The sequence below is a fragment of the Nelusetta ayraudi genome, unplaced genomic scaffold, assembly GCF_046127955.1.
Source record: "Nelusetta ayraudi isolate G7.1 ecotype Tasmania unplaced genomic scaffold, CSIRO-AGI_Nayr_v1 ptg000130l, whole genome shotgun sequence".
Lineage (NCBI taxonomy): Eukaryota > Metazoa > Chordata > Actinopteri > Tetraodontiformes > Monacanthidae > Nelusetta > Nelusetta ayraudi.
In genome coordinates, this window is record NW_027466180.1 from 667,672 (window position 1) to 695,385 (window position 27,714).

General features: G+C 47.5%; 1 protein-coding gene across 1 annotated transcript; it reads left to right on the forward strand.

Moving 5' to 3' along the window:
• The first annotated feature begins 290 nt into the window (after positions 1–290).
• On the forward strand, positions 291–27,712 carry LOC142904625 (contactin-associated protein-like 4). Its single transcript, XM_076050847.1, has 24 exons — positions 291–584; positions 8,825–8,935; positions 10,664–10,857; positions 11,659–11,809; positions 12,257–12,454; positions 15,181–15,365; positions 15,504–15,635; positions 16,112–16,385; positions 17,198–17,347; positions 17,638–17,809; positions 19,386–19,492; positions 20,110–20,229; positions 20,379–20,573; positions 20,671–20,821; positions 21,198–21,328; positions 21,414–21,584; positions 22,303–22,521; positions 24,227–24,466; positions 24,936–25,181; positions 25,400–25,533; positions 26,045–26,132; positions 26,334–26,549; positions 26,653–26,724; positions 27,048–27,712. Exons 1-24 carry the CDS (start codon positions 500–502, stop codon positions 27,215–27,217), a joined length of 3,912 nt encoding a protein of 1,303 aa, XP_075906962.1. The 5' UTR covers positions 291–499; the 3' UTR covers positions 27,218–27,712.
• Positions 27,713–27,714: the final 2 nt, after the last annotated feature.

The following is a 27,714-nucleotide window of genomic DNA, read 5'->3' on the forward strand; positions in this document are numbered from 1 at the left end:
GCGGAGCCGCAGGCGGCCTGCAGCCTGACGGGGAACTCAGCCGAATCTTTTTTTTCTCTTCCGGCATCGTTGCAGCAGGAGAGCCGGCGGACAATTGTTCTGCTGGAGGACTTCAGCCCAGCGACTTCTTTTCTAAAGCACCTTTCTTTTCCTTTTTTATTGTGACAACTGTGAGAGCCTCCACACCTCCCCCCCTTCCTCACTCCTCTATGCCCTCCTCCTCCTCCCATCCCCATCACTCTCACTCTCTCTCTCTTTCTTTCTCTCACTCTGCAGAGTGCAGCCTCACATAGAGCTTCTTCCTCTGCTGCTGCTGCTGCTGCTGTTGCTGCTGCCACCGCCGTGGAACCAGGCGGGGATGTTTGCCGGCACTGACGGAGAATCAGGCTGAATCCAGCGGGAGACTCTGCAAAGACCGTTTTGGAGGAGGAGGAGGAGGAGGAGGAGGAGGAGGAGGAGAAAAGCAGTGGCAGGAGCAGCTCCGTCCTCGGACATCGTCATGGATCCCTGGAGTTACAAAGTCAGAGGATTTGTCGTGCAGCTCGTCCTGATTCTCAGCAGCACCCGCTGGGCGACGGCGGCAGGTTGGTCAAGTCTGATTTATAAGGCTGCGCAAACCTTCGAGGGTTCAGTGCCGAGCTTAAAGCAAAGTTTTCAGCCTGTTTTATTCCTGTGAGATGGTCAGTTTCTGTTGAGGCTCTGAACCTCGCTGGTCCAGGTGAAGAGTGGGCGACTTTTATAGGAGGAAAAAGTGTTTTTCTTTGTTTCTGGTCTGCTAAAAACATGTTAATCATAGCTGTTTGGGTAAATGATTGTTTGGATGAAACTTTGATTGCGTCTGATTTTATATATTATTGTGTTTGGTGTCCTCGGATAAATGATGACGCTGATCTGATACAGGTTGGAAAACTAAACAGGTCAAAATTCATTTTGTCTAAAACGATTTAAAAACAAGCTCAGTTGTTCCAGTTATTACCACACAGTACAGTATGAATCAATACACTATAAAGTATATCAACAGGTTAATCTGAGTCAAACTAAAGGTCAGAACTGACCTGCTGCTCGCTGGCATTCTGCTCACGCCACCTCCAGGGAAACACTGAACATTTTTCTCTCTGTGGATGTTGACGCGTTGAAAACAAAAAACAAAGAAACAATAAAAAAAAAAAAACGGAGTGAGGCTGCAGCAGCGGGTGGAGAGGAGATCGAATCACATCGTAAGGCCCGCCGCCACTGCTGCTGCTGAGCGGAGCACGCTGTCACAGTGGGATTGAAACATTTCCTGTCTGTGGAAATGATTTTAAAAGTTTAAAAATAGTCGAGAGAGAGGGAGAGAGAGAGAGACAGAGAGAGAGAGAGAGAGAGAGAGAGAGAGAGAGAGAGAGAGAGAGAGGGAGATCAAGCGTCTGAAGCGTTTCACCTCACGTCATCCTGCCGACAGTCTCTGATTCTCACACCTTCCTTCCTTCCTGACGTCCCGCTTGGAAAAATCCTCTGAGGGCCGTCGCTGCCAGCAGGGGTCCAGCTGCCGACCGACTCCAGTCGACTGTACAGTGGGTTGGACAGAGGGGAGAGGTGACGTTTGAGCCCAGAAATGACAGGAAAATAAACACACAAAAAAAACATCCAACCTTTCTGGAAACTGGGAAAAAAGAAAAAGACCATATGTATATATGTATATATGTATATATATATATACATACATATATACATAATGAGAGAGAGAGTTGGACATTTATTTTGCAGGACACTCAATTCAGTTCAGTCATTTCAATAATTTATTGACTAGACATGATAGAATGTGGGTTAGTGTTTTCATTTTTGTGGAATAAATTTGGGTTGCGACTCCACCAGTTGAGAAGCACTGGATTAGACTGTCCCAGGTCCCATAATGTTTTCTCTTTAAAAAAAAAAAAAAAAAAAAAAAAATCCTGAAAACAGCACATTTAGCCCTCTGTTTACTGCCTGGCTTTTAACCTGATGATTTCGAAAGGGCACAAAAACAAGGTGCTCACAAAGGGCGGAGTCAACACCTGGTTTGGGGTTTGGGGTCCGTAACCTAGGAGAAGTGCAGGTGCCCTACGTGACGCCACAGACGGCTGATTTCCATAACTGCCCTCTTTGAGCCACTGCTTTAGAAAATCAGAGCTGACAAAATAAGCAGAGGAAGGTTGGACCTTGCAGATTTTTTTTTTTTCATTAAAGAAGCTGTAAAAGCCTAATTTAAAAGTCGCACATCCAGAAGCCAAAACAGGCAGAAAAACAGCATTTTTTTTCACAATATATCACCAGAAAACACCAGACTGAGAACCACTGGCGCTCTCCAAGGTGCTGATGCTGCTTCACACTCTCTCTCTCTCTCTCTCTTCCTCTCTCTCTCTGTCTGTCTCTCTCGCCCACCCTCTATCTCTCTCTCCTTCACCGCCCCACCCGACTCCTTCGGGCCAAGTTTTCTGTGATAAACTGACGTGAACTGTGGCTCATAAATTTGTTCCACCGAACAGTGACACGATGTCTCGAGAGCACTTTGAGTGAAGAAAAGAACAGCAGCGTGCTGTATTAGCTCCGTGCCGTGCCATATTTTATGAAAGCCCTGTACTGCCGAGGGAAAGAGGAAGTGACGCTCAATGATGTTTACTCTGAAAAGACCTCCGACACTAAAGAGTGGTGGTGGTGGTGGGTGTTCTAACTGAACTTAGAATCCAGAAGCTGATAATTGCTGCTGCAATCAGAGTATAACAGTGTAACAGACAGCGGCGCATCAAGTCTCTGTTCTTGAGTTTATTTTTACCTCCAGGTGTGTCAAACTGTTCTAACCTATTTGCATGAAGGATCCCTCACCTGCCTCCATTCAGCTTCCTACCACCATCGGGCAACGCTCGACTTTCAGGCAGGACTTCCTGTCAAGATTCACAGCTTTGATGTCGGGTTTTGTAGCTCTGACAGCCTCTTGACGAGGTGTTTGCCCTAACACCCAGGAGACTTGTTAATCATGTGACCGAGCTCATTAGAATCTGATAAAAGGATGCATTTCAATCACGTCATCTAATCTAATGGATGGCAAGTACAACAAAAAGCCTGCATGCAAGCATGATGATGCGCCAGGGGTGAAATCACAGCTTCTGCAGCTTCTGCAGCTTCTGCATTCTGTACGAGCTCCAGACTAATGTGCCCCTGTGCAGCCTGATGCATATGGATGTGTTATTTTGTGAGACGGCAAAGGCTATTTGTGCCTGAAGGAGCTGAAAGTCAGCCGTTGCTGAAAATAACTGTATCGCTGATTGCACCTGGCTGGATTTTCTTCTCTGGCTTCAGCGCAGAATATTCTCCTGTTCAGCCTCCAGTAGGGCAGCGTCTCACTGGAACCAACCAGCAGAAGGTCCAGAGTGTTGGGTCAGAAACGATTTCTCTCCCTTCATCCTTTAATTGTACGATTTTGCCTGATTCTGTGAATCAGACCTGCCTCTGCAGCCGCAGTGGGAGCAGGGAGGACCGAAGGCCGCGCAGCCAAAGTTTGTTTGGCCTTCACCTCCTGCAGACACGGAGATCAATCGATAACCTATCACATCATTTTGTTGACGAGCAGCCTTGCAGAAATCAGCTCGAATTAGAGTCGGCCGGGGGAGAAAAGATCTGGGTGTGTGCGGTTACTGGAGCGGGATAATGGAGGAGCTCTCGCTCTCGCGTCAATCTCCCAGCTGCAGTTCACACACAGAGAGCAGCCCAGCACCACAGTGTTCTCAACGTTAGTGTGAAGACTCTCAGGTCACTCTGCAGGTAAAAACAGGAAATACTGGGGGTGTTTTCCATAGCGGGAACATCCAAAAGTGAATAAATGTTGTATTTTGTTGCCTTTTTGTTGCACCGTAAACTCTTCAGGCTCTTAAACTCAAACAAAGGAACCCAAGATTGAATCGGAGGAACGGAGGAAGGAGGAGGAGGGAGGTTGGGGGTGAGGCCGAGGCTCCTCGTACTTCTTCCTCAGTGTCACTTATGTAAATGCGTGTTCACAGAAGTAGAGCCATGATGGTGGTGTGATGAGGCCGAGGCCGGGACGCGGTGCTCGGGCGGCCGAGCGGCTCACTGATAAAACTGTGACCTGCTGTCCATCCATCCGAGTGGCTGACAGCCTGATCTTTGCTGAAGGTCAAGTCCCACTGGAGCTATAACAACAACGCACTCGTTCATCATCCGTCGCCTCGCACGTCCTGCAGCTCCTCCGAGAGTCTGTCAGAGTTTTATCGAGTGAAGCGGCCGTTTGCTTCTTGCTGATGTTGTTTTATTTATTTATATTTTTTTTACTTTTTTAAGCCCCATCCTTCATGTTTAGAAGCTCTTCTTCTTCATCGCTGCCAGACCAACACAAGTTGGGAGCTCCAGTATTTGACCTGTCAGTCCAACTCGTTTCATTTTTCAATGAAAAGGAGCCTCTGCACCACTGACCCCTCCCACTTCTCTTCGGAGGTCACTGATTGGTCGTCTGGGAGAGACTTCAGCTAACCCCCCTTTCTCACACCCGTCTGATCAGTTATCAATGTTTCATCGCAGCCTCAGGGCTGACGCGGCAAACACAGACGTCCAGCAGCGATTCTGAGTTCATGGGAAAGTGCCGAGGGTCAAAGGTCACGTCCCACAGCGCCGTGCCAGCCAACAGCCTTTTTTTAATGAACCTTAAAGAGTCTCTATTATGTGGCGACACGCAGCGAGTGGATCTGACTGGGAGAGCCGTGAGAACCAAAGTGTTCCCTGGAGCTGCGGCTGTGAATCACCTGCTTAAACTCAAAGGCCAAGACAAGAAAAAAAAGTAAAGTCAGATGAGATGAAGCTCCGGTGCAGCGAGTGGCGGTGCAGGTATCAGAGGAACGAGGATGAACTCCAGACTGGAACTTTAAGGGGAGGCTGCAGGGGCTGATGGGACGGAGGAGAGTGAACATCTGCTCCTCCCTCCCGCCAGGGGGCCTCGTAAAGCTCCTCATTGTCCCCCTCCTGGTCCTTGAAAGTAGCATCGACGGTCCAAGAAACAGCTCCTGCCGCTGTCGAGATGAGATGTAGGATGTGAGGAAAATCCAAGCGTCAAACTGTAACAGCTGCCCAGTATGAAATTAGTAAGTAAGCAATGGAAGCTCAGGGATACTGTGAATGTATGTAAACTCCCCCGAGGGCTCCACAGAGGGAGATGTTTCTGAAATATGCATGAGCCGTGTGCTTCAGTGACACTCGTGACCCCGACGACGCCAAACATGCTGTCAGTCGGCCGTACGGAGCTCATGCAAAGTCACATGACCGCCCAGTTAAAAAGTGACAGAAGGTGGAAGAAGTGCAGGTCCGGTGCAGGAGCAGCTGCACGCTCAGTTAAAACCTCAAAAGTCTGAATGCAACATTGACAACAGCCTGTAGACCCTGTTGTTTCATTAAACCGTTTAATTGATCACTTTATGTGTAATATCATCAACACTGGATGTATATTTGAAGTCCATGGACAAGTGTTGTCTGGTGTGTGTGTGTGTGTGTGTGTGTGTGTGTGTGTGTGTCACACTTTAATTAGACAGTGAGATTAGTTTGGAAACATTGTGAGAGGTGATAGTGCCTCTTTGTTTCCGATCCGATGCTGAAAAAAAGAAAACCATCAGAGTGGAGAACTGCTTCTCCACACACACACACACACACACACACACACACGGCATGTGCTATTGTAATGTATGCATAATTTAGTCGACTGCAGTCCTCTTTAAAGCTGAATTGGCAGCGGTGGTCCACTGTCGTCATCTTCAGTTTTGTGTTGTGTGAACAACATTCAACCGTTTGTTTGTCTCCTGATGTTTAATTCATCACCTTTAAAACGCTCGTCGGTGTGTTGTTGTTGTTTAAGCCGCCATAATTTGATTCGGTGGAAGAGCCCCAAGTCTTTTTTTTTTTTCTGTCTTTTTTTTTTCTTGTTGCCTTTGACTCAAAACGAGGGAAAGTTGTTTTTTTTTCTTTCCCAGCATCTGAATTTGATGTTCTTGTTTATCGCTGCAGCTTGCAGCTATTTTTAAAACTAACAAGGCTCCTGTTTTTGCCGTTTTTAATGACTGATGTTTTCTCTGATATCAATTTGCCGCGTTGTTACTGCGCTATTCCACCCAGGAGACCTTGAGATGCTTTGCTGAGGGGCAGAGTGCTGCTTATTCACACCACTTTTTTTCTTATAAAGGTAGATTTATTAAGATGCAAAGAATAATGAGAGAGACAGAGACAAGTGTTGGCGCAACTTTAAAAATTTTTTTCCAAGGTGTTACACTAATTAATGAAGTGTTTCCGCTTGATCAGGCTCAAATTGTTTGAGGTTCTCCCTCAAGGTTTTAAAATCTCCTTTTCTTTTTAGTTCCCCCGCAGCTTTTTTTTAAAAGCATGTTTCAAGTCAAAAAAAAAAAAGAACGATTGCGCCAGCTCCCACCGCTGAGTCACGCATTTCACTGGCTTTCTTGACGTGTGCAGAGAGGAAGAAAGGAGGCAGGATTGGCTGCAAAAGTGCCCCGTCATCAGCAGAAAGCTCGCCTAGAAAACTGTCGTCTACCTCTTAAAAAGCCTCTTCATCTATTATGAATGACATCATTAGCGTTCACGTGGCAGCTTATGCTGCGCTGCGCCGCACCACCGCGTCTCCGTGGCTTTAAAGGCCTCGTATTGGGAAGAATTCCCCTTTAAGAGTCATTTTTCTAACTGTTGCCTTTCAGTGTAGCCCTATGTGATGTCACAAAGGGCACGTTCATCGGCTCCACCCCTGGAGACCCTCCCTTTGTTTCTGTTTGGCCTTTCAATCATGTGGAAGGCTCAACAAAGCACCAATTTACACAGGAAGGATGTAAACAGAGGGCTAAATGTGCTGTTTTCTGGGGATTCTCGCCATAATTTGATTCAAAATTGAACTTTAATGCGTTCGCAGGAAACAATACGACAAAAAAAAACAGATTCAACCTAAAGAAAAATAAACCCACTTCATTTTCATCATATTTTTTAAAGAAATAACTAAAGAACGAGTCGCCCATTCGGGGTCGCTGCACTGCGGTTGTTGCTTCCTGTTGGAGGCGGCGACCTTGTGATGGTTTGATTACTGAGCTCACTGGAGTGAGACGGGGTGAAATTAGCACCCGGCCTCCCAGTGAAGAAGCTCCGACCGATGTTGTTTTACGGTGTGATGACGACGCTCATGAAACCGATTAAATCATTAAATGCTGCAAATACTGCTGTGCTGTCGCGAAGACAGTGGGCGCTGTAGGAGGAGGTAAGGCTGAATGTGTACCCTTTTTTTTTTTCCCGTCACTAGTCGCTAACCTGGCAAATAGCCAACCATTGATGAGCCATTAGGAATAAAAGGCAGGTTGCGTCCCATCAAGGTTGTCAGTGAGAGCTGAGAGCTGTGCAGCCGTCCCAGGGAGAAGGCTGAATAATTATTTTATGACAGTTTTCATCCAGTGGGCGAGTGGAGAACTCAGCCGCAACTAAGCATTGATCTCCACGTCCTGCTGAGGTTTTTGTGCTCCACTAGTTGACGGCACGAGGGGCCAAATGAAAAATGAAAAGTCGAACAGCTCAGGGGAAAAAAAAAAGAAAGAAAGAGAAAAAGCTCGGGGAAAGACAAAAATACATCTCAGCTCATGTGTGCCGAGTGGAAAGACACGCCGGTGCAGAACAATATAACGTTTTTCCGGCCTCTGTTTATGTTTTCATCATCATTAGTCAAAAGAAAACTAATCGTATTTCATCAGAAAAATTCATTACTTTGCAAGCCAGAAAATAAGAATTGTTCTTATCATCATTACTTGTTAATTGTTACTTATATTATATTACTGACTGTGTTATCATTCACACTTTACTTCTTCGCAATTTCATGTTCCAGTTAACTTTTGCATTTGAAAAACTTCAGTATTGTGCGGTGGTGGTGGTGGGGGGGGGCGAGAGAAAAGAAAATCATCCATGAGCTTAATTTAAAAACCTGAGTGCAGTTGAGTGGAAGCAGACGCCTCATGAGAACACAGACTCATTGCAGAAAGTGTCGCCAAGGCTTTGCGCTGTTCTGTCTGCGTCAGGGAATTTTAGAATTCACCAGAGGGAGTCCGACGTGTTTGAGTGAACAAGATAAGCTGAAAGAGAAAAACACCCGTGTTGTGACGAGATTACTTTTGGGAATTGTTTCCAATTTGCGGTTGTCAGAATTTAATAAATGAGGCATCTTGGCTTAATTATTGTGAGCCAAGGGGATCGAATAAAATAATCCTGATCAAAAGCTGCAGGGAGGGGTAAAAAAAAACCCTGAGGAACCTGAGAACCAAAGAGAAGAGAAGCACGATGATGCCACTTGAGAGGCAGTCAAACATGTACCTCAAACTGGATATACACAGTGTATATACATATATATATGTATATATATATATATATATATATATATATATATATATATATATACATATATATATATATACACATATATATGTACACCTACATATATAATTTTTAAATTTTCTTTTATCAGTTCACAGACCTTCAAATATCTGCTTTGCATTTTGGAATCAAATATTCTCTTTAGTTGCTCTTCTGCAGGAAAGTGCCAACAATATGTGTTTAGTTGTGCACACGCAGATGGACCTAAACTGCGTGCGTAAACTAAACTGCTCCCTGGGGCTCCAAGCAGGCCGAGCGGGGGGAACACAACAAACGTCGAGCGGTCTTGGGACTGCCTTGCTGCGGTAACTCTGGGAACTCTGGAAATGTACCCGCAGCCGAGTCGCGCTGGCAGAAACGCACACTAACTGGCCGCTCTGCTCTGCTCTGTTCTGCTCCTCAGAGGTCTGCCGCAGTCCGCTGCTCTCCAACCTGCTGCCGCCGTCCTTCAGGAGCTCCTCGCAGCTGTCGGCCAGCCACGGGCCGGCCTTCGCCAAGCTCAACCGGAGAGAAGGTCGGCGCCCGCACGCTTTTACATTTTACATTCAATAAAAAGATACGTATATATTGTTGGTGTCGGAACAAAGTCAAAAGCACGGAAGCGCACTGCTGCCATCGTAGGAAGAAAACAGTGTCACGTTTTAGAGACGTGTAATTATTACATTATTTTGTAATAATTTTCAGTAATGCACTTCCGGATGAATGAGGTGATTTTGAGGCTGCGCATAGAGGAAATCAGGAAGTGAGAGAAGAGAAGGAAGACACAAACCCCTTCCTTTTCCATCTTTCAGCAGTTCCATCTCCGCCACAACGCTGCTCTTCACTGTTCACGTATGAAATGTGGAAGTTTAACATCAATAACTTAACGTCGGGCTCCTCTCTTCCTTCTTTCAAGTTTTTGTTCCCTCAAAATCTTTTGTGCAAGTGGGAAGTGAGCAACACTGCTGCAAAGCAACAAAGTCTTCTTTGGATTGCAGCGGAAAAAAATAAGATAAAAAGAGACACCTGGGTGTAAATTATAGCCAGAGAGAGAGAGAGAGAGAGAGAGAGAGAGAGTGAGAGAGAGAGAGAGAGAGAGAGAGAGAGAGAGAGAGAGATCAGTGTGTGGGGGGGGTGAAGCTTCATCGCAGGTATTTTCAGTCACAAAAGGTTTTTGTCAGGGAAAAACAGGAGCCATAAAAGTTTTCTGCTGGAGGAAAAAACGCACTTCAAAGATGTTTGTTATTGATTTAGCCAGAGAAAAGATTCTGGTAAAAACAACTCCGGGAAGCGAAGCCTGCAAGTCTTTGATGGTAAAAAAGAGAGAGAGAAAAAACCCCAGCAAAAACAAGCATGCTGTGCTCACACACCTCAGCCGTGCTGCTCTGTCAAGTAGGTTTGATGTGTTGCTTGTAAGGGTTAGATGCAGCTGGCACAAAAAAAAAAAAAGAAAAGAAAAATGATTTATTGAATTGGACCAAGAGCAGAAGAATCGAAATGAGAATGAAACAAAAGTTTTTCTTTATTAGTTCACAACATGTGATAAAAACGGTGCAGAAATGATATTTTAATTCATTTATTTTTAAGTGATGCACAGAGGGGCGTTTTAATTCTCATTTCCGCAAACAACGGACTTTGTCTGAATCATTGATTTTACTTCATTCTCTCTGCATTGATTTACCATAAAGAAAGGATTCAATTTAAAATAACATTTAGCAGACGCTTAAGATTAAGAGAGTTTCCTGCTCTTTGCTGCTGTGTGAAACCTGCAAAGGCAAAAAAATAAAATCTTTTCACAAAAAAAATTTTCACTGAAGGTTGAGATATTTCGTACAGCAGTCATCCATTTATTTTATTTTATTTTTTTTACACTTTTTCTTCTCCAAAATGTTTCAAAATGCGAGAGAAAAAAAATTGGGGGGAAAAGCCGTAGCAGCGAGAGAGTTTCATTAAAATGTTTCCCCTCAGGCTTCTTGCTCAGCCTCCTTCCACTTGTGGTAACTGCAGTAAGTGGCTCTGTTAGCAGGGAGATTTCTTCACTCACTGTACTTCTCTCACACTGCTGAAGGAGGCTGAGCAAGTTTCCAGTGACACCAGGGCCGGAAGTCAGCAGAGCAGCTTCATGTCGCCCACGTCAGTTGTCGGGATGGCAACTTTTGTTTTTCATCTTCGCTGTTTTAGAAAATCAGAGCAAAAATAATAATATAAAAATAAAAGTGAAAAAAGGCAAAAATCAACTCTTCCTCTTCTTCTGTCCTCCCAGGAGCCGGCGGCTGGTCCCCGCTGACCTCCGACCTTGACCAGTGGCTGGAGGTCGACCTGGGCCAGCGGACGCAGGTGGCTGCCGTCTCCACGCAGGGCCGCTACGGCAGCTCTGATTGGGTGACGGCCTACCAGCTGACCTTCAGCGACACGGGCCACAACTGGAGACAGTGCCGGCAGGAGGACCGCCTGGGCGTGAGTGGACCTGATGGATGGATGGATGGATGGAGAGGGAGAGAGAGAAAGAGAAAGAAGGATAGATAGATAGATAGATAGATAGATAGATAGATAGATAGATAGATAGATAGATAGATAGAGATGGGGTTGATTGAGAGAAAAAAAATGGGAAAATAAAAAGATGAAGTGGATGAAGCTCGGAGGTGGAAGGAAGCAGGAATGAGTCAGTGGAGCGGTGCAGGTTAATAGACGCCTGGTCTCCGTTGGGGCGTTTACCAGAGAGTCTACGACGTCCACAGACTTTCAAGTGACGCCGCACACAAAATCTAATTTCCTACCCGGCCGGGGAGCCGTTCACCGGGAACGCTGCTCCAATCGCCACAATATTCCTCTCACCAAGGGGGACTTCAACGTGTCACTTCTCGTTGAAGCCTTCTAAATTCAAATTCCAAAAAGATGAGGCGCAGCATCGCCAGTTACTGAGCAAAGTTCCTGGTGGTGGTGGTGACTGACTGCCTGCCTGCCTGCCTGACTGACTGACTGCCTGCCTGCCTGCCTGCCTGACTGACTGACTGACTGCCTGCCTGCCTGACTGACTGGCTGACTGACTGACTGCCTGCCTGACTGACTGGCTGACTGACTGGCTGACTGACCAACTGTTGGGCTGGCTGGCTGGCTGACTGACTGGATGACTGACCTATTGACTGACTGACTAACTGACTGGCTGGCTTGCTGACTGGCTGACTGACCAACTGGCTCGCGGACTGACTGACTGACCGACTGACTGACTGACTCTCTGCCCTTGGTGTGACCTTGCAGGCGTTCCCGGGCAACAGCAACGCCGACAGTGTGGTCCAGCACCGGCTGCTGCAGCGGTCGGTCGTGGCTCGCTACATCCGGCTGATCCCACTGGAGTGGAGCCGCAGCGGCCGCATTGGACTGCGGCTGGAGGCCTATGGATGTCCTCACAGTCAGTGCAGCACACCTCACACACTCTCAGGCCAAGGTGCCACACGTCACTGCCAGGCCTGCGTCTGGCGATTTCAGTCCACGATTGTTTTTTTTTCGGCCTTCGGTTGCCACGACGACCCAAAATAAATCTGCAGCAACACGAACGGGGACAGTTCCCTTAGAAAAACAAGATTTCACACAAGTGAAATTTCATTTCATAGCAAAAGAAACACTTTAAAGGGTCCAGTGTGTAAAATGTGGCTTAATTGATGTTTTTTTTTTTTACATTTTTTAAAGCTTAACCCACTGTCCATTAATCCTGCCCTTAGAACGACTCTCATACGTATATATAAGAATATCCATCGAGCAGTGAGGGTCTTGCTCCTCGTCAGCCATCATGCACCCGCAGGAGGTCTTGCAGTTGAACGACCTTCGTCAAAGTGTTTTTTCCCGTCGTGACTTCCAGACTCTGCCGTGCTGGGCTTCGACGGCGGCAGCAGCCTCCTCTACAGGCTGAGTCCCGGCGCCACCGACAGCATCTCTCTGAACTTTAAGACCCTGAGGAACTCTGGGACGCTGCTCCACGCCGAGGGCCAGAGCGAGCTGAGCCTCAGCCTGGGCCTGGAGAGGGGGAGGATCCTCCTGCAGCTGCACGGAGCCGCAGGTAAAACGGACCTGTGAGTGGAACGTGTCTGGGATTACAGTTATGATTTTTGGGACTCAGTGCTGCTGGAGTGGAGTGCTTGACTTTTCTGCCTCATTAGTTCACAACCTGTCAATAAGGTCACTGCAAGCACCTCTCTGAATGTATCTTCAGCAGCACATTACCAGCAGCAGCAGCAGCAGCATTCTAATCCAGCTTGGGTGTATTTATATATTATTTAGATTAATCTTCCCATTTCAGTAAGTTGCTTCAACATCATTTATGCAGCCCCACCATCCACAGTCCTCGCTGACTGTGTGACACTGAGCTGGTTTTAGTGTCAAAAAAGAAAGAGACTCTCGTGCTTCACTCGTTTGCTCTTTCCATCTTTCCATCCGGGACCTTCTGGGACCTACTACAGTCTGAACTAGTCATTAAATTCTTCAGCTGCCTGACAAGAAGTGAAAGTTAAAAACATTTACAAAGAATATGAAAAAATAACTGGAATCATAATTTATCTGTGATTTCATCTATTTTTTTTATTTTTTTTTTGGCTGTATATGTTTTTTTAATTGATTAAATTAGCATCATAAGATGCTCGGACACACTTCAGAAAACTAATAGAATAAAAAGTCATCATAAAAAAAAAGTCCTGGGACGCAGGATTTATGCTTTGCTTCGCTTCACGTCTAAATTGTTGAGCTCACGAATTGCCTACGTCCCGTCTCACACTCACGACACCGAGTCATACTCATCCATCCCAGCTGAATTTCTTTTGTAATTTTAATATGTATAATTGAAGGCCCTTGCCTGCAGGCGCCATCATATCAGATTTATGCATTCGAGTGCGGCAGGGTTTGGTGGGGGAGGGTGTTGGGAGGGAGGGGACTGCGGCGGCGAGCAGGAGGAGCTCGCTGTTTGTAGCGACGAGGTTTCACTGGGTGACCACGACGCGTCCAGACCTCAGTGTTGGTTCTTCAGGAGTGAAAATCGGGTCAGGCGGTCTGGTGTCTGGAAGTGGAGCGTTGAGATCTTCCTCCTGCCGTGGTCGACAATGCTCTCAGTCACCACTTGGGGGATAAACAAAGTGGTTGCATAATGACTAAGAAATAAATAAGTGAGGAGGACACAGCTTTAAGTCAGTGTTTGCAGACAGCATTTGTCCTTTTTTTTTATCAACAAACAATCAAATAATAAATATACCGTAGATGTAGTTATTTTGACTCTTCATGAGTTGTTACTGTTAAAGTAATGCGTAATTGAAAATAATATAATACCTTGATTCGACGCTGCACCATATATGTCCGCTCATTACGTCTACCCTTTCATTTCATCACCCAGTGGCTCCTTAACTCCGCTGGCTGCTAATTACCGCGAGCCGTTCCTCCATTAAAGAGCCCATTATGGGATTTTTTTTTTCTTTTTCTTCCCTCGTGCGTCCTTCAGCGTCAGTGACCAGAAGACACTTAGTTCCACTCGGTTTGGCTGAAGCCCGATGGAGCTAATAAAAAAAACAAAAAAAACAAGAAGAGACGCAATGAATACAAAAGTATTGAGAATATCACATCATCAAATCCAGACCTGCTGAGGAACTTTGTTCCAGTTGTTCTGGACTCCCACGTGTTTCTCTGCGTCAGGAGACCAGGAGCTCCGAGTGACTCTTCTGGTGGGAGCCACTGATTTGCGGCCGTATTGAGTTGTTGCTGCTGCAACAATAACTTGTCGCACGACGAGGCGGCGTGTGGGTGATTCACCGCCGCCCAACGATCCGCTCGCCTCGTCACCGCTCGATGCTTGCTGTCGTATCGACTCGACGTGTTCGCTCCACTTTGTCCACGCTGAATTATGGGACGGCGACTCGGTCCCGCTTGTCGTCGCAGGGCCGTAAATAAAGAAGAGGGTCGAACCTCCGAGACACAAGAAGTGACTTCTCACCTCCTGAGTTGCAAGATGGAGATCTTTGCTGTGAGTTTTGACCGTGTTATTAACTAGTAATAAGGTGTATTAGACTTATAATGTTGTACGTTATTATATAGCCATCCTGACCCACCTGTGTTTTGTGTTTTGCGGTGTAACAGAGTGACAACACCGGAGTCACTCCTTTGTTTTCTGTCTCTTGTTGAAAAGTTTCATTATCTGTCTACCGATGACGAATCACCCATCAGCCTTCACCCTTCCCCACTACCCCCCCTCACTCTGACTGGTGTGCGTGATGGATGTCGGCCGATGCCGCTACACCTCTCACTCTATTATCATTCTCTGCCCCTCTTTCTTTCTGTATTTTGCTCTCCTCTTCTTTTTATCGTCTCTCCCCTCCTGCAGAGGCCGAGTTGTCTCCTCGTGATTCATATTTCATGACCGAGTGCGTTATTAGGGCCTCCTTCTCACAGCAAAACTGCCACTATCATCTCAGAGAGAAGCCAGGGATGTTTCTTTGATATGCTCTTCCAAGAAATTTCAATTGCTTGTATTTTTTGCTGACATCATTGATTTAATGATTGCTGTATTAGGCCCATTTTCACATCCTATTCTTAAATCTTTAAAAATAGTGTATTTTGCCAGCTTTGTTGAGCCCCTGCCTGCTGACGTCTGAGAGGTATCAGGCCCTTTGTGACGTCACAAAGGGGTGCAAACTCAAAGTGAAATTTTCTTCAGTTGTAATGTCTCATCTGGTATCTAGTCGTATCGTCAGTTGATCTTGACATGAGTTTGTAAGATTTTGCCGATGCTGCTTCTGTCTGTTGCAGCTCCAGGCAGAGCAGGTTCCTCTCCTGCCAGCCACCACCGGGTGTCCCTGGGGAGCCTGCTGGACGACCAGCAGTGGCACCAGGTGACGGTGCAGCAACATGGCGGCCGCCTCAACCTCACCGTGGACGAGAGCTCGCTGCTGCTGCAGGTCCCACCCACCTTCACCCACTGGGACCATCACCAGGTGTGTTGTTGCTGCCACTGCAGGGCCATACAGGGAGAAAAAAATAATAAAATCCCTCCCACTCGACATCTGCTGCTGACATTTTTTTGCTTGCTTGTTTGTTAGTGTGCATGTGTTTTTTTTTTTTCTCCTGCGCAGATGAGCGTGGGAGCCAAACGGGCCCTGGACTCTCCACACGACCGTTTCCACGGCTGCCTGGAGAACCTGCTGTACAACGGCGTCGACCTGGTGGAGCTGGCCAGGCAGCGCGACCAGCGGGTCACTGCCCAGGTAAACTCACTTACCACGCCAAGTATTGGTGATATTTGTTGCCACTTTGCCTTTTATCCTCTTGTGACTTTTTTTTTTTTTTTTGTTAATAAACACTTTACTTTGAAAACACTTGCCTCGTGTGTCTGGGTTCGGACTGAGATCTCATGTCACCAGGTGTAAAATTAACACAAAAAACCCCCACAAATTAATTGAATGAAATTCGCTTTTTAGAAGTGATGAGGATTCAATAAAATGCCTCTTTCCTTTCCTCCTCTCTGACCTCATGTGGCTGTTTATTGACACTGGGTCCTTCAGCTCATCCGCAGCCTGCTTATTACCATGAGGGCGATAAGCCGGAGCTCTTTAAGTCGACCTGCTGATGGGATCTCTGCCGGCCGTCGATACAGATCTGTGTTTATGCTCCATGAAGTCTTCCTCCTCCTCCTCTCCTCCTCATCCTCCCTTTTCTCCCCCTCCTCTTCACCTCCTCTCAGGGTAACGTGACCTTTTCATGCTCTGAGCCCGCGAGCGTGGCCGTGACCTTCGCCAGCCCCCGCAGCTTCCTGCGTCTGCGTCTGCCAGCGGTGGGGGCGCCCGAGTCAACGGGCGTGTCGGTGGGACTGCGGTTTCGGACGTGGAACGAGGCGGGGCTGCTGCTGACCTTTAAACTCCCGCAGCAGGCCGGCGCCGTCTGGCTCTTCCTGAGCCGAGCCAGACTCTTCCTGCAGGTGCACACGTCCGGCAGGACGCCGCTGGAGCTCAGCACAGGTCAGCCCGCAGCTCACAGTCCACCCGTCTCAGACACTGGCGCTAGAACAACGTCTGCTGGGTCGGTTTCAAACGTCCATCACAGAGGAAATGGGAAAACACTATAGATCAAGGGTTCCAGTGCTCCCAGTGAGTTGCCAGATTTCTAAGGAAGCCCGGTGTAGACAATCCAGGTCACCTGTTTCGGATTTAGGGTGAACGCTCGTATCCTCAAACAAACCAATGAAGAAGTAGGTGGACGAGGTATCCAGGTTTGTGTGCGCAGGCCACCGTAGTTCGCTGGCAAACTCAGGAGAGGGAGGGTGAGCGGCAGAGCACTGCAATCTAAAATGTAACCACTTGACGTCGGCGTTTCTTCTGAAAATCTCTAAATATTAAACACACTGGACCTTGAAAGGATTATTTTTTTCACTCCAAGTTGAAACAGCCACAGTGTCCCAAACCCACCCAGGACAAAAGCTGCTCAAACATCATTTCTATCAAGAAAAGCCTTCAGTCTTGTTCTTTGATCTTCTTTTAATGTGCAAAGTTATGATTAAAAGCCGCCGCTGCTGCCGCCACCTCGCTAATCTCATTGGCTACGCTGGCAGTCACTTCATCTTCACATCAGGACTCCTCGAGATGGAGCGGCGAGATTCCAGGCTGGAAATCTCTGTGATCCTGCTGCCGAGGGTTTTAAAAACTCATCAGCGTCTCTTCGGTGGTTAAAATTCACAGGACACACTTTTAAAGTCATACAGTGAGTTGAGCTGAAGAAGGTCTAATGACACTTTGAGACACTGTAGGATGGATGTGTGTGTGTGTAAGCTCAGGTTCAGCTCTGAGCGACGGCCAGTGGCACCATGTGGAGGTGACCTCTGACCCGGGAAGGCTGAGCGTCGCTGTGGACAGAGACGGTGGCACCTCGGCTCACACCAGCCCCCTGTTCCTCATCGCAGCAGGAAGTCCGCTCTTCTTCGGTGGTAAGACCAAGCCCCGCCCTGCATCGCTCCCTACTGTCACTGTATAGTCACTATGTAGGGGCTTCGCCATGTTGTCGTGGTATATGAATCCTGAGTGATCGTCAGTATTCACTATATAGTCCACTCAATGTATCCCACAGTGCATTGCTAAAAGAAGTGTGCAACCAATGTTTACTGGCCTGGCAATAAATCCCATCATGCATTGCTTCATAGAAATGCCTGTAGGGGGAGCCGATGGGTGAGTTGGGACTGTGCCTTGACCAATCCCTTCTCTCCCTCCCTTCCTTCAGGCTGCCCCGCTGCGACCAGCAGCAGGGAGTGCACCAACCCCTTCAGCAGCTTCCTGGGCTGCATGAGTCAGCTGACCACCAACGGCCAACCGGTGGACCTGATGAAAGTGCAGCAGAGGCTGATGGGAGACTTCGGACACCTGCAGATCGACACGTGCGGCATCATCGACAGGTCAGACGGGAACCCTGAGTGCAGGAGGAGGAGGTTTTTGAAAACGGATGGATGGATTATTCCTTTTATTTTCACATTGTTGGTGTCTGAAGCGGTGTCCTGCAGTTGATCTCCCTGCGGTGGAACCACAGGGATGCAGGCAGCGGGGTTCCGGTTCTCTCTTTCTCTTTCAAAATGCCAAGAAATTAATCCTTTTTTTCTTTCCTTTGACAGCTTCTCTGCGCTAAAAGGCAACTCTGCTCTCTTTTATCACCCTAAAACGTTTCTCTTTTTTTTTACTTTTTGCTTAATTATTGTTTCACGCTTATTATTTCATGCCGTATGCTCGGGGCCGTTCAACTGCCATGAATATTACAGAGGAATATAAAAACCAATTAATATTGTGGAGGTAAAAATCAATATTTCCACACAATTACTTGGAGGGGAGGAGGAGCGACCTCTGCAGCGTCTCTTTTTCTTTCCTTATTGCTCCAAATGTCAAGTCAAGCTCGGCTGCGTCACCTCAGTGTTGCTGCTCTTGGCGACGCGACACCAGACCTTTCTCTTTTCTTTTCCCTTTTTTGTTTGTTTCCAAATGGTTACAGCCGCCGGCTTTATTCGCTTTATCCTCGGAGCAGCTCTTTTTTTTTTTTCTTGTTGTTGTTTCTGTGAAATGTCAACTTGAAAAATTGATTCGCACTCCTCCTCGCTTCTCGGCTCCTTCACCTTCACCCTCGGCGCTGTAATTTCCTGGGAATAAAGCGGCGCGGCTGCGTCGACGCTGAACTTCAGAGCAGGAAAAAAAAAAAATGTGTCGCGCGCGTCCGTATGTACGAGTGAGTTTCTGTCGAGGCGCGAAAACATCCACGGCGAGCGTGAGGAGGCCGATTGGAACTAAAAAGCCTCGACGTTAACAACTGACGGGGCAGCATCGTCGGGGTTTTTATATTATATATAGTTTTTTTGTACTAACACATTAAAAATACATTATCTGCCGCTCTGACAGTATGCTGACCTCATTTTCCTGTCAAAAATGTTTTTTCACCCCATCATCACTGCCACCCACCTCCATCCCTCCATTTACCCCCCTCATTCTCTTCTCCCTCTACTCATCTTCCTCCTCCCGCTCCCACTCCTCGTCCTTCTCCATCCTTCAATCCATCCTTCAACCTCACTTCCCCTCCTCAGATTTCCCCGCAACTTTCTTTTCATCCTCTGCTGTCATGCCTCTCCCTTCCTGTCGCCTCTCCTCGTTGTTTTCATGTTTGTTTTTTTCATGTTTTTTTTTTTTCCTTGACGCCTCCGGCTCAGTCTCGACAACAAGGTTGTCACCGTGGAGGAAAGAAAACACCAACAATGGAACTGCAGCTGAGTTTCTGAAGGAGAACGAAAAAGTCGCACACAGGGATGTTGAGGGATTTCACTGATTTGACTTTAGTTCAACACGCTGACCTGGAAAATTTAGAAAAAATCTGAAAAATTGAACCAAAAGTGGACATTTGTCTGTTTTTTTTTAAAGCATCGCTAAAGTGAATTTTGCATGAAAACAAAAGGTGCGTCTTTAAGAGTTGTGTACTTACTTGTGTGTCCCGCGCAGATGCTCTCAGAGTCACTGTGAACACGGAGGCCGCTGCAGCCAATCCTGGAGCACCTTCCACTGTAACTGCAGCGACACCGGGTATGGCGGGGCCACCTGTCACAGCTGTAAGGGCTTCAAGCTCCATTGCATTCTCTTCCTTCACTGTCACACACAAACACACACTCACAAACACACACTTACCCACTCACTCAAGGGGTGGACAGCACACGTGCATGTTTCAAATCATGCAGCCGTGTTTCTTTGTTCAGCCAACATTAGATCAGAATGCGATCAAACCTCTTCCTTGTTTTTGTTTGTTTTTGTTTTTTTAAACTGTACTCCCTTCAGTCAGTCGCTTCAAGGTTAAAGAGGTTCACTTTCAAAAGACGAGTTCAGTTACACTTCCAGAAAGTTTGACGTTTGATGGACAAAGGACAGAAGTTTGATGTTTTCCTGGATGGATACGTGAAATAAATGCAACTGACCTGGGAAATGTTCCGACGGAGACTTTGGGCTGCTGCGGAAAATTGCTGTGGACAGAAAAAAGTTATTCTAGCCGCATCCAGTTACAAGAGAGAAAAATCCACTCTTTTTGCTTTTTTAGATAAACCACTTTATCTATTTGCACTTGGCTGGATTTACAACTGGTGTTTTTTTTCTTTCTATCTGCACTAACACAAGCAACCAAAAAAAACAGAATCAGAGCATTTCAGTCACGCCACGTCTCTGTTCTCCCGCCCAGCGATCTACGAGCAGTCGTGCGAGGCCTACAAACACCGAGGCAACACGTCGGGCTTCTACTTCATCGACGTGGACGGCAGCGGACCAATCGGGCCGCAGCGCATTTACTGCGACATGGCAGGTAGAGCCGCGCAGGCACACGTGCAGGTCACACACCTCAGCCAAGGTCAAAGGACATCACTCTCTCTCTCGCTGTCTCTCTCTCTCTACCTCTCCCTCACCCTCCCTCTCTCTCTCTCTCTCTCTCTCTCTCTCTCTCTCTCTCTCCAGAGGAGAGAACGTGGACGGTGGTGCAGCACAACAACTCGGAGCTGACCAGAGTGTCGGCAGGGACGAGTCAACACACGGCGCACTTTGAGTACACGAGCGGCGAGGAGCAGCTGGCCGCCATCATCAACCACTCGGAGCACTGCCAGCAGGAACTGAGCTTCCTCTGCAGGAAGTCCCGCCCCTTCAGCAGCCCAGGTACGAAACCTTGGGACCTTTTTAGCAACTGAGGAGGATAAGAAAAGTTGATTTGAGTGTGTGTGTGTGTGTGTGTGTGTGTGTGTGTGTGTTCCAGACGGCCCCCCACTCAGCTGGTGGGTGGGCGGGGCCGGTGAGGGTCAGGTCCAGACGGAGTGGGGAGGCCCCCGGCCCGGCAGGGGCGGACGCTGCACCTGCTGCCTGGATCCCAGAATGCAATGCAACTGTGACGCTGACCGCGCTCAATGGTACCGTGGTAGTCCGGCCTCAATCAGTCTCTGAGCAGGACACAATAGGTGTTGTCACGCTTCCGAGTGTTGGAGACACTTCAGCAACACTTACTGCTACTAAAGAAAAAGAAGTCTGTAGGAGGTTCACCAGTCAAATTACGCCTGTTTAAAATGAAGCTAGTTCTCCTTGCAACAGCTTCATCATCTTTATCGCCAGGCAGATGGTGAAGTTGAACCAGAAACCAGAAAAAGTTTTGCCACTTTGTGTTTCCTGTTTAATCTTTTCTTCTTCTTGTCTTTCACACTTTTTAATTAATTTCTGTCTTGTTTTGCTGGACAGTCTCTCGCTAAATTTCTAAACTTCTTCCCTCATCTTCTCCTCCTCGACCTCCAGGGCCAACGACTTGGCTCTCCTCACCCACAAGCAGAGCCTCCCGGTCAGGTCCCTGGTTCTGGCTGACGTGCACAGGCCCGGTGCTGAGAGCACCGCCTACAGGCTGGGCCACCTGCGCTGCCACGGAGACAGTGAGTCCCGCCGGCAGCTAAGCGTCGAACAAAACTGGCGGCAGCTCAGCGTCTCACCGTTGATTTTTTATTTTATTTTTTTCAGAAAACTTGTGGAACGCCGCCTTCTTTGACCAGGAGACTTCTTACCTGCACTTCCCCACCTTCCACGGAGAGCTGAGCGCCGACGTCTCCTTCCTCTTCAAAACCACCTCGTCCTCGGGCGTCTTCCTGGAAAACCTGGGCATCAAAGACTTCATCCGCATCGAGCTGAGCTGTGAGCAAAAACCTTCCGTGTTCCGCGTGTAATCCCTCAGTCAGGTGAGAGTACAAGCAGCAGCGAGGAGGGAGGGAGGCGCACGCGGATAGAATTTTAAAAGAGAAGAGGAAGAAGAAGAAGATGATTCCTCTCAGTGGGAGATCTCGCTGACTTGAGAGGAAAATTACACCTTTACACAGAGCCAGCCTGGCAGTTCGTCTCCCATTATTGACAAAACTAATGGATGCTGTGGTAGTAACATTATGTTATATTGTTATTGTGAAGGTTCTCAGTCGTCCAGGTGATCTTAATGTCGAAGATTTAAGTTGCCGCAACTGGAGCTGAAGAGGCCTTTGGATCAGAGTTGAAACATCTTCAAGTCCAGTTGCCTCAGCAATAACTTCTAGACTTATACATTATATTTATATGATTTATTCTTCTATATTGTAGTATATTTATAGTTGACATGAAAAAGTGTCAGTAAAACAGGACATTTATAATTTGATTACCTGGAAATGTTAAAGTGTAAAGTTTTGTTGTCCGTCTAACACGAGAAAAGTATGAACCAGGAGAAGGCTGAACGGACTTTCTAGTGGGGACAAATCATTCCTCGTTTTCTGCTCTTTCCACATGGGAGGTTAAAGAAGAAAAACACTGTGGAAAGAATCGATTTGATTTGTAAGTTTTATCAGGATTGATTGAATCTCGCCCCGCTGCTCTTCTTGTCCCGTTGCAGCTGCCACTGAGGTCCTCTTCTCCTTCGACGTGGGTAACGGGCCGCTGGAAGTGCGCGTGGCGGCCGGCGCCCCGCTCAACGACGGCCGCTGGCACCGCGTGCAGGCCGAGCGCAACGTGAAGGAGGCGTGGCTCCGACTGGACCAGCTGCCCCCTGCCACCAGGGAGGCTCCGGCCCACGGCCACATCCACCTGCAGCTCAACAGCCAGCTGTTCATCGGTGAGTGTGTGTGTGTTTGTGTCCTTCCCAAGCCCCCAGGATCCAGAATAGTTCCCATTCTTGCTCTGATGAGCATGTAGCACTTCCTATCATGCCTCTGGAACTCCCAGGATGCATCAGGACACAACAGCCAATCAGAACGAGCCGAGACACAGCAGCACTTTCGACGGCACGATGGAAATATAAAACTTTTTTTTTCTGCCAGTTTTCTAGCCTTCAGATTTTTATTTATCTATTTATTTTTATTTTTTAATTAAAGGTCCAGGATTTAAAAATCTATCGATAGAGAGATTTTTGATAAACCATGTTTCAAGTCAAAGGTCAAAGGTCGTCCTGTCAGCCGTCTTACAGGGCATTCTTTTTGTTTTCGGGGGAAAATGCTTTTTGGACCATATGGGGTTTTTGGCTGCAGTACCTCGAGTGGCCACTGGGGAATAACCGCAGCACCGCTGTATATTGCCAGTGTGGTATCCAGTCCTTATAGAACATCCATGGTCCCTCCTCAATAAGCTCCATGTGATTTCTTTCTGCAACGCAGAGCGACGCTTTTTTCACTTCCTGCTCAAAATCATCATCCTCTTTATTAACGGCGCCCCCGAGAGGCCGCTGCTTTTAACTTCACTGAGTCCTTCTGCTTCTTCTGCAAAAGACAGATAGTGACAAAAAAAACTAAAGCCCTCAGCAAAAAAAGGAGAAAAAAAATGTGCAACAAAGCCGAGCTTCCCGTCCTCCTCGTTAATGCCGCCGTGCAGCCTCTGTTTATTGATCCCTGCTGAAAGCAGCAGCTTTAGTGGGGATCAATCAGCCGATTGTTGCTAAGCCTTATTACAGGCCGGGCTTGTGTGAGCAATACCTTTATATACACTGAATAGACTGGTGGTAAACTCCCCCCTAGATGATAAAAAAAGGCACTTTCAGGAAGTTTTTTTTATTTATTTATTTTTTGGTTTTCCTCCTTGTGGTAACCTTGGCTCAGCGTTTGAACTGGGCTCCATTAGTTAGTTCTCTTCCTGACACCTGCTGATGGAACGCCAGGCCGCTGATATGAACCTCATCAGGTCGGCCGGTCCTGGAAAAGCTGTTTATCTCGTGGCGACAGTCCTGAAGATGCCAGTTTGCGACGCCACAGAGGCCTGAAGTCTGAGGACGGCTGGAGGTTGTCTGACAAAAGCACAACAAGTTCTAGTGTTTCAATTTGTTCGCTGCAGTAGGAGGAACTTCCTGACTTCCTGTTCCTGTTCCTGTTGACTTCGGACCAGGGGTGAAAAAAAGGTGCATTGACAGAGAAGTTTTTGCTGACACAGGCTGTCTGCATGTGCACAACAAGCACAAGGCAGATTTTGAACCTGATTTTGTTGGACAATTATCCAAACCTGGATATGTCTCATTTCTAACTATCCTCAGGTTTTTCCTTTGAGTTTGACCGGATGATCCTCCTGTCTGTCAGACCAATCCGATTGGTTTCTCATTACACACTTCCTGCTTTAATGGCAGACAAAGCAGAAGCTTGACTGGTCGTGGAATCCAATGATTGATGCTTTGGAATTGAGAACTGAGTCAGAAAAAAGACACTCCACAAAATCATCATTATTATCACTGGACACATGATGACAACAACATCGTATAAAGTGAATTCAGCGGTTGAACGACGCTGATCGAGACGAAGGTCCCGTTCTGATCTTCCCTCCTCGTGTCGAGTCCTCAGGCGGCACGGCGTCCAGGCAGAGGGGCTTCCGCGGCTGCATCCGCTCTCTGCAGCTCAACGGCGTCACGCTGGACCTGGAGGAGCGGGCGAGGATAACCCCGGGCGTGCGGGCCGGGTGCCCGGGTCACTGCAGCAGCTACGGCGCCCTCTGCCGGAACGGTGGGCGCTGCGTGGAGGGAAGCAGCAGCTTCTCCTGCGACTGCGGCCCGTCGGCCTCCGCCGGAGCCTTCTGTGAAAGAGGTGAGGCCCGTCTTCCTGCACCAAACACAGGCCGTGGCTGGAACACGGACAAAAAGACACCACAAGCAATTGCCTGTTTGCTTAAAAAGACCTGCAACAAAAAGTCACTGTTATAAATAAAAGCCCTTTTTCTGCCCTGCCTGTCTCCATATTAAACAGCTGGACAGTTGCTGCAACACGCAGCGTGGTGTGCGACCAGCAGCTGCGTTGTTGTTATTGAGTAATGACGAGTCCCTGCTGTGACACACTGACTTTACCTAATAATTGGCAGCAAAGTCTCTGTTGGTTTTGTTTCCTGCTTGATTTCATTAGCGAGCGGCTGTCAGTGTCACCGAGGCGCTACTACACACCGCAGGGAGGGTGTGGTGACACACAACACACAAAAACCACGACCAGAAGCGAATGCAGGCAGCTACTCGGCAAACACCTGCGTTGTTTTTTTTTTTAAACCCATGTTTCGTCTCTGCAGAGGTTTCAGCCGGCTTCAAGTCAGGAACGTCCATCAGCTACATGTTTCAGGAGGCGGCTGGAAACAGCAGCAGCAGCAGCAGCAGCAGCAGCAGCAGCAGCGTCCTGCCCTCCTCCGTCCACCCTGACACCTCACTGAGGGCGGAGAACATCTCCCTCAGCTTCAGGACCAGCCAGAGTCCGGCGCTGCTGCTCTACGTCTCCTCCTACCGCAGAGAGTATCTGGCCCTGCTGCTCAACCAGCACGGTGAGAGGCAACCACATGAGGAGGGAAAAAGCTGAGCCTTTAAAGCTAAAATATGTGTGGCTTTTCAAAGTGATTTTTGTTGTTTTTGTGAGTTTTGTTCTTGAAAAATATTTGCGGAATCTTTGTAAAAATGAATGCTTCCAAATTTGGGAAACAAACTTGGTGTGTGTGTGTGTGTGTGTGTGTGTGTGTGTCTGCGCGTGTGTTTGTGTGTGTAGACCAGCTTGAGGTTCACTACAGGCTGGACAGCAGCCAAGCCGCCGACATCCTGAGGAGCCGAGTGAGGAACCTGGCCGACGGTCAGCTGCACGCTGTCGCTGTCAGCAGGCGGGCAGACTCTGTTTCAGTGCAGGTGACACACACACACACACACACACACACACACACACACACACACTCTGTCAGTCAGTTTTAGTGGCGGAGGGAGTCATTGGGGTCGAGCTGCAGGAAAAACCGCTTGAATCCAGTTCAGGAGAAGTTTTATTTTTCCTCTTTCCTCCTCAAAACAAGAATTCCTCTGGCAGTTCAGAGGACCAGGCTGTCTGAACGTCTGTGTTTTCATTTGTCTGTAATGGGCAATAAAAAAAAAATACTTTCATGACTGTGATTTTGTAATTGTTTTTCCTTCGCCTAACTTGGGAAAGGAGAAATGTGATTTGGCCGAAGTCTTAGAGTTTGTCAGTTTTTCCACTTTGCTCCAGTCACAACCAACCTGGTTCTTCTGCACCAGTGTTGCTTCATGCCCAGGATAAAACCATCCATGACGCTGTTTTCAATTTTTAACAATAACTGACTATCCGCATCAACACTTTCATAAATTCCACAACCCACTTTTTTCACTCCAAAAGTCGTGTTTCTCCCAGATTGACCAGAACAGCAGAGAAGACTTCAACCTGACGTCCGGCGTGGACTTCAACGGCGTCAGGTCGCTGGTTCTGGGAAAAGTTCACGGTAAGAAAAGCAGGACGGAAAACAGAAAACAGCCTTTCAATCTGCTGAGCTTTGAGCGGACGGAACAACCTCGGCACTGAGCGTCAGCAGACAATGAGGTCTTCCGAGACGTCCATCAGCCTTGTTGAGAAAACTCCTTGAGCAAAGGATTAACCTGTATAATAAAATAATATAATATACTACGTGTCGTTCTCTCTCCAGACTCTGAGCTGGACCCGGAGCTCTCTCGCCCCGCCTCGCTGGGCTTCACCGGCTGTCTCTCCGCCGTCCTCTTTAATTCAATCAGCCCCCTGAAGGCGGCGCTGCTGCGTCCAGACAGCAGCCAGGTGGTGGTGAGCGGCACGTTGCTCCAGTCGCCCTGCAGCAACGCGGCCTCGGCCGGTCCGGGTGGCCCTGAGAGCACGCGCAGCCTGTCAGGTCGGAGGAGTTCCATCAGTAAATCAGCAGAGATTTGAATGTTTTTTTTCATGCAATCTTCACAATTTTCTCTTTATCTTTCCTGCTTTCTGATCATCTGCAGGTCAGCCCGACTCAGGGGTCAGAGGTCAACCCGTGGTAAACGCCATCAGAGGAGACTCGGCGCTAATTGGAGGTAGAGTGGAGGCCACAATAAATCTGTATTTTATCCACCAACAAAATGAATGAAGAGAAGAGTCAACATTCTTATAGTAATTGAAGCTACATAGCAATACTAAGCCCAAAATCTTGTTTTTCACATTCTAACAATCAAAGATCTTACATCTTGAATCCTGAATCCTGAATCCTGAATCTTAAATCTTAAATGTTGAATTTTGAGTCCTAAATCTTCAATCCTGAATCCTGAATCTTCAATCCTGAATCTTGAATATTGAATCCTAAATCTTGAATCTTGAATCTTGAATCTTGAATCCTGAATCCTCCTCTTCCTGTCCTCAGGTGTGATTGCGGCAGTGATCTTTGTGGCCGTGTCTCTGTCCGCCGTGGCGGCCCGAGTCCTCTACAGGAGGAAGGACTCAGGCCCAAGGCAGCAGGTGAAGGCGGTCCGAGCCGACGACGGCCCCGAGCTGAACGGTCGCAGTGAAACCCAGAGGGAGTTTTTCATCTAAACGGGACCTGCTGAAAAGGAGGAGGAGAAGGCGAAGGAGGAGGAAAAGGAGGAGGAACACGAGGAAGAAGAGGAGGAGCAGGAGGACGAGCACAGAGACCCGGACGACCTCTGACCTCCAAACCAGCTGAGCCTGAGCCTAAGAACATGTGCTGAGCTGACTCTGCATTTTATCAGTTCTGCCAGGAAAACACTGTAGATATCTAATAATGTAAATATCTATTTATTTATTTATTTATTTATTTAGTATACTTATGTTTTTATATGTGTTGGATGAGGTGGATTTGTGATTAAATGGACGTTTGAATTGATGATGCGGCGGGTGTGAAGGAATCGAATAGAGCCTTTGATCTAAAAATTGTAGACACAGTGAAGAAAAACTGTATAAATGTACAATGTAAACTGTATAAATGTACTGTAGCTGAGTGAACGTGGCAAGGTGTTTCAAGCTGTGTTTAATTGCCAAATTAATTTCTTCAGTTCTTTCCGTAAAACAAT